The sequence below is a fragment of the Oratosquilla oratoria genome, chromosome 43 (assembly GCF_046742065.1).
Source record: "Oratosquilla oratoria isolate Oo_2021 chromosome 43, ASM4674206v1, whole genome shotgun sequence".
Lineage (NCBI taxonomy): Eukaryota > Metazoa > Arthropoda > Malacostraca > Stomatopoda > Squillidae > Oratosquilla > Oratosquilla oratoria.
Window position 1 is genome coordinate 11,152,067 of NC_134819.1, and position 6,579 is coordinate 11,158,645.

The 6,579-nt window shown below is 39.3% G+C and overlaps 1 protein-coding gene across 1 annotated transcript in view; it reads right to left on the minus strand.

Moving 5' to 3' along the window:
* Positions 1–818: 818 nt before the first annotated feature.
* Positions 819–6,579, minus strand: part of LOC143021986 (uncharacterized) — an 89,860-nt gene continuing 84,099 nt past the window's right edge. The window contains exon 6 of the mRNA XM_076179913.1: positions 819–2,448. Within this exon, the coding sequence (XP_076036028.1) occupies positions 853–2,448 (1,596 nt within the window). The 3' untranslated portion in view covers positions 819–852. The remainder of the gene's footprint in view (positions 2,449–6,579) is intronic.

Genomic DNA, 6,579 nt, shown 5'->3' on the forward strand with positions numbered 1-6,579 from the left:
TCAGAACCTCTAATCCCCACACCACGTGGCCAATATTCGTCCATTAAACCAACACGGACACACAGTGCACACCAAGCACTTTGAAAGACTTAACGCCAAACACGAACACCTGATACGCCACATCACACCAAAGCCACATTCGACAGGGTGGTCCGAATGTCTTCTTGCCCCTACCAATAGAGGTACAAGTATTACAGTAATACAAACTACATGTCCTGAATTCAGTATATTTACTGTAAGAACAATAGAAAAAAAAACGCTGGAACAAAATTTTCCTATTGCAGTATTGTCACCTTCGAAAGCAGGTGGTCTTTTCTAGACAGTCTATGTCCATATGTATTTGTACTTTACTCTAACAAGCAAAACGTTGTAACAATAAACTCCCCGTCTTCACATGGCGTTTCTTTACTCGTCGTCAACTGCCAATTACATACAAACTTGCCAGAACACTCGAGTTTTGTGTTTGCGTCATTGTAAAGGTGTTTGCATATGAAAAGAGTAGTCACTCACATTAGACACTGCTACGAAATACATCCGAATTTGATCATTTAAACATTACTAAACTTAAAAGGTCGTCCCCACGATATAACTTTCAAATTATTTTGTAAAAGCCAATGTAAAATATTTTGAGTTCAAAAGTGCGGCCTGCTGGTGGTGGATTAAACTATTTCAAGCCAGTCTCCGTCAAAATAAATGGTACAAAATGGCGGGATTTTTTTTATAGTAAATTACGATCTGTTTACTCACCATACGCTGAAGTAGGCGTGTATAAATCAGTTTCGGTAGGTGGCGAAAACTGAACTGAGCACTGTTCCGCGTGGATCAACCTTAAAAAAAAATCTTAGCACTGCGCTATACTTTGGTGTTGAAGATGCCACTCATATACAATAAAGTGTCTTCGCCTGGCACATCGTTGTCGAAGTAACTAACTCGATTCTCCTGCTGTTCTCGATGAATGTCCTGGTGATCAAATTCGCTCGACGACGCTTCCTCTTGGCCAGAGATTCTCTCCTGCAAAAAGGGTTCTGGGAATGAGTCCTTTACCCCTGAGGACGCTGTGGTTACCAGCTTTGGTCTAGTATTAACCATGATACCAGGTAATGCCTGGTTTTTGTTGTTGGCAACGAAGGAATGTGTTGGGTTATTTTCAACTGGATGGTAACGGAAATCTGTATTTCTCCTACTAGATACAGCTAACTTTGTTACGGACAAACATGAACGCGGGTCTACCAATGGGTGATGTCCCATGTCTCTTCTCTCTCCTCTCCTCCTCCCTCGAGGAGGAGGGGAGTATTTTTTTCCATGATCCTTAGAAGGTCCATCGTCAAAGGACACTTTCTTTGGCACACCACACGTAACATTTCGTAAGTCCTGCACACAGATGCTTGTGTCTAACGATGGGGGGTGTCCCATGCCTCTTCTATCTCCTCTCCTCCTCCCTCGAAGAGGAGGGGAGTATTCTTTTCCATGGTCCTTAGAAGGTCCATCGTCAAAGGACACTTTCTTTGGCACACCACACGTAACATTTCGTAAGTCCTGCACACAGATGCTTGTGTCTAACGATGGGGGGTGTCCCATGCCTCTTCTATCTCCTCTCCTCCTCCCTCGAAGAGGAGGGGAGTATTCTTTTCCATGGTCCTTAGAAGGTCCATCGTCAAAGGACACTTTCTTTGGCACACCACACGTAACATTTCGTAAGTCCTGCACACAGATGCTTGTGTCTAACGATGGGAAGCGTCCCATGTCTCTTCTCTCTCCTCTCCTCCTCCCTCGAAGAGGAGGGGAGTATCCTTTCCCATGGTCCTTAGAAGCGTCGTCGTCAAAGGACACTTTCTTTGGCACAACACACGTAACATCTCGTAAGTCCTGCACACAGGTGCCTGTGTCCGGAGGCACGCCAGACACTCCCACCTTCTCTCCTAGTCTCCTGCCCAAGTTCGGGTCCAGGTCACAGTCTTCGTTCGAGGGGTAGAGGGCGACGAGGTGAAGGTGATCATTCTCGTCTCTGTTAAGTACAGAGGCACCTCTACCATCTCGCCCTTTCTCCTTACTCTCTTCCACAGCCATCCTCCGTTCCTTCTCCATCACGTCACCCTCCTGGGGCACCCGCCGAAAACTTGCGACACCCCATGCCCTTCTTTCCTCCTCGACAGCCCAATTGACCTCCTCTTCCTTACGGAGGAGCGCCCGAATCAATGAAGCTTTCCGAGAATTTGAGTCACTGCTGCGTCTACGGAAGCTGAACCCACTGCTGATGGTGGAAGTAGAGGTGGAGGTGGTGATAGTGGACTGCCTGCGAAGTAAAGACTTCCCGTTAGCGGACGGCATCCCCAGGAGCCGTTGGAAGGCCGAACGGAACTTGGATGACATAGCGTTGTAGATGACCGGGTTGGCCGCCGAGTTAATGTAGATCAAGACACGACACACGTAGAGCACGTTGTAGTACATCTGGAAAACAATCAATGCTATAGTTAATCTTCAACACACAGCCTGTACCTTCAGTCATCCTACAACACGCAGTTTGGGTTTGTTGTTCCCTCTACAATAGATGTTAAACAGCTGAGCACAGTAGTAGTATTCTTTAATTCTATTAAATATCTAGGCGGTTTTATGATTCAAATAAGGCTTGAACGGATTCATCAGTGATACGGGAAGAGAGATCCCTATGAATCGAGATAACTTCCTTCAGCTTGGTATTCCCTCACCCTACATTCAAATCAATCTAATAGGTATGCAAATGTACTGAGGAGATTCTAGGCAAATCCAAAGCGTACGTACAACTGTCAAAATGGTAGTTACCCTTTTAGTACTATTCCCATGAAAAAAAAAACATATTACCCTCTAGCATATGGAAAAAATATCGTTAATCAAAAAAAGATACAGACTGTTTTGTTTAACCCAAAGTTTTCTTAATCTAGCTAAAACTAGATCAATGCATAACAAAATTATCAAACTTTCTGATAAAAAGTTGTAGGGAAAAAGTTTGACGGATTTCCACATTAAGGATACCAAAAGTAGGAATTAATTAAATCTCATAAAAAAAATCGTCCCCAAATACCCTCAGGACTTTGAATTTATCTAAAACAATTTTATATAGCGTCAACCATAACAGCTTTCCATATTCGTACCTGATTCTCACCCAAGTGGCCGCAATGTTACAAGAGAACTGAAAACAAAAGACAGACACACAAAAAATACATACATACAAAGACACACACACACACACACACACACACACACACACACACACACACATATATATATATATATATATATATATATATCTATATATATATATATATATATATATATAAATATACATATATACTGAATGATTCCCAGTGATCAATTAATATCTTTTTCAACCACAAATAACTTTTAGTTCCATGCCATCGCAATCGAGACTGAGAGTCGCTCGAAGGAGGCATGGAATTAAAAGTGATTTGTGGTTGAAAAATATATTAATTGATCACTGGGAACCATTCAGTGTGTATGTATAAACTTTCCCACGCGCACATACTATCCAATGCTCTATCATGGTGGAGGTGAGTTGAACGCGATATTTCGTGTAGGTGTATGTAATTCAAAGGATTACAAAGGCGGAGCATACCGACAGGAGACCTTTTGATCCATATCTAGGTCGGATGCGAAAAAAAATCATATTAATAATAAAACAATAAATAAAAACTATAATAATGTAAATAACAAATAAAATACATAAATAAATGCATAGGTATAGTTGAATAACAAACAGGTAAATAGTAAATAATAATAAATTGACATATAACTAATAATAAATGAAAATCAGACAGACAAATGATAACAAAACAAAAGCAAATAATATAAGATAAATTATAATCATTACAGCATCTTACTTAGGTATTTATCTAAATGATTCTTAAAGCTTCGAACTGAATTACATTGCAGTAGCTGTGCAGGAAGTTTATTCCATTCATTAACTACACGGTTGGCAAAGTTGTTTCTACCTACTTCCAAATTGAATCTATTTCCTGACAGTTTGAGACCATTGTTTCTTGTCTGATTCTCATTCAATGTGAAAATTTGGTCACTTTTGATGTTGTCAATTCCCTTTAAAATCTTAAAGACCTGTATCAAGTCACCTCTGAGTCTACGCTTTTTTAGGGAAAACAGATTCATGTGTTTTAGTCGATTTTCGTATGATTTATTTTTGATATATGGAATCAGTTTTGTGGCTCGCCGTTGTACTTTTTCCAGTCTGTCAATGTCTTTAATGAGATTCGGTGACCATACGGAAACAGCATATTCCAAATGTGGACGAACTAACGATTTATATAGCTTGTTAATGAGTGAGGGACTTTTGAAATCAAAAGATCAAGCAATCAGTCCCAGAATCTTATTTGCTTTCTCAGAGGCTGAAATACACTGCTTGGATGATTTGAGGTCGTTACTGATAATTACGCCGAGATTTTTTTCACTATTCACTTTTGTTAACGAATTTCCAAATAGCTTGTAATCGTACTTACTGTTATTTTTACAATATACAAATATAAGAAAGTCGTACTCAACATATATCTCTCTTGATAGCGTATTGGTTTACGTCACTGTAACTTTGTTACGGGTTAGCTGGGTTCGAATCCTCGGCTCGTCCACGTTTCAATTTCCAATGGATGCCTCCTTCGAGCGACTCTCAGTCTCGATTGCGATGGCATGGAATTAAAAGTTATTTGTGGTTGAAAAAGACATATACATATTGAGGTGTGAAGACAGAATGAGTGGTAGGGTGGTGAGTTTAAACGCCAAGAATCCGTTGAAGTTTTATTTCTGACGTTTCGTCCAACTAGGACTTCTTCAGAGTATACACAATAGGACAAAGACAACTTATATAATCGCACAGCTCACCCCGTTCCTCCCCGGTCAATGCTGTTGCCATCTCGCTTTCGTCTTGCCTCGTGGATAATTAGGCCGCTTGCTACCCTCGCCAACTTGACAAAACCGTCCCGATGATTGCTGCATGGGAGTGAGGTAATATACGCTGCCTCAATTGTCCTCGTTTCCTTTGGACGAAACGTCAGAAATAAAACTTCAACAGATTCTTGGTGTTTAACCTCACCACCCTTCCACACACACACACACACACACACACACACACACACACACACACACACACACACACACACATATATATATATATATATATATATATATATATATATATATATATATATATATTACATATGGACATCCATATGTATATATATATATATATGTATATATATATATATATATATATATGTATATATATATGTGTATATATATATATATATTAAAGGTGAAACATGTAATCACACATTTGTCAATAACGTAGAAACCACTGTTGGAGTAGAAAAGACTGGAAACGGGAAATCTAAGGCCTAAGACTTCTAGTTGTGATTTTGTGAAAACAACACTAGAAGTCTTAGGCCTTGGTTTGAATTTTGCCCTCAAACCAGAGAAGCATCATGCTATGGACTTTCTCGTAGGTTTTGATAATTTCCTAGCTAATAACAACTATGACAAAAATTTATTATGTTTAAAAGGGACTCTTTTGCAAGGCATTGCAGATTGTTTTCATAAAAGAAATGGACTTCCCATTAGGTATCAAAATAGTTTGGAAGCAATCAGGAGCATGAATAACATTATTATTACAAAGGCAGACAAGGGTAGCAAAATAGTTATTCTTGACCATGACAGTTACGTAGATAAAGCCATGGGCCTTCTAAATGACACGGATACATATGAGCAACTTAGTAAAAATCCACTTAAAAACATGTCTGCCACTTTCAACAAAGAAGTTCGTAACATCACCAAAGACGAAGAGGTATTGAAACTCAAAGTGATTAATCCTAAGTTGCCTTATTTCTATGGCCTTCCAAAATTGCATAAAACTGATATTCCCCACAGACCTATCATCTCCAACCGGGGATCTTGTACCAGCAAGCTTTCTAAATGGTTAACAAACCTTTTATCCCCGTTTGTTGGTACTTTCTCCGATTCTCATTTAAAACACTCAGAGGATTTCATCACAAAATTAAAAAAAGTAAATTTTTCTAGTAGAAAAATGCTTAGCCTGGATGTAATTTCTCTTTTCACACATATCTGTATTGATGACGTTCTATCCTTCCTGAAAACCAAGCTACAACCATTTCAGGACAAATTCCCACTCCCCGTTTCAAAAATCATTGCGCTTATTCGCCTGTATGTCACATCAAATGTTTTTTCCTTTCAGAATTCTTTTTTCAGACAAAAATTTGGTTGTAGCATGGGTTCAAATCTCTCTCATGTATTGGCCAATCTGTACATGGAATACTTTGAGTCTCTTCTTCTGCCCACCATTAAACCCGCAGACATGGTTTGGTTTAGATACGTAGATGACATTTTCACTCTTTGGGATGAAAATTGGGGTTCATTCGATAACTTCTTTGCTAATTTAAATTCGTTAGCCTCCAACATTAAGTTTAAAGTTGAATGGGAAGAACAAGGTAAGCTCCCCTTTTTAGATGTTCTCATTGTTCGTGACGGAGACAAACTTGATTTTACCGTCTATAGAAAAGAAACCCA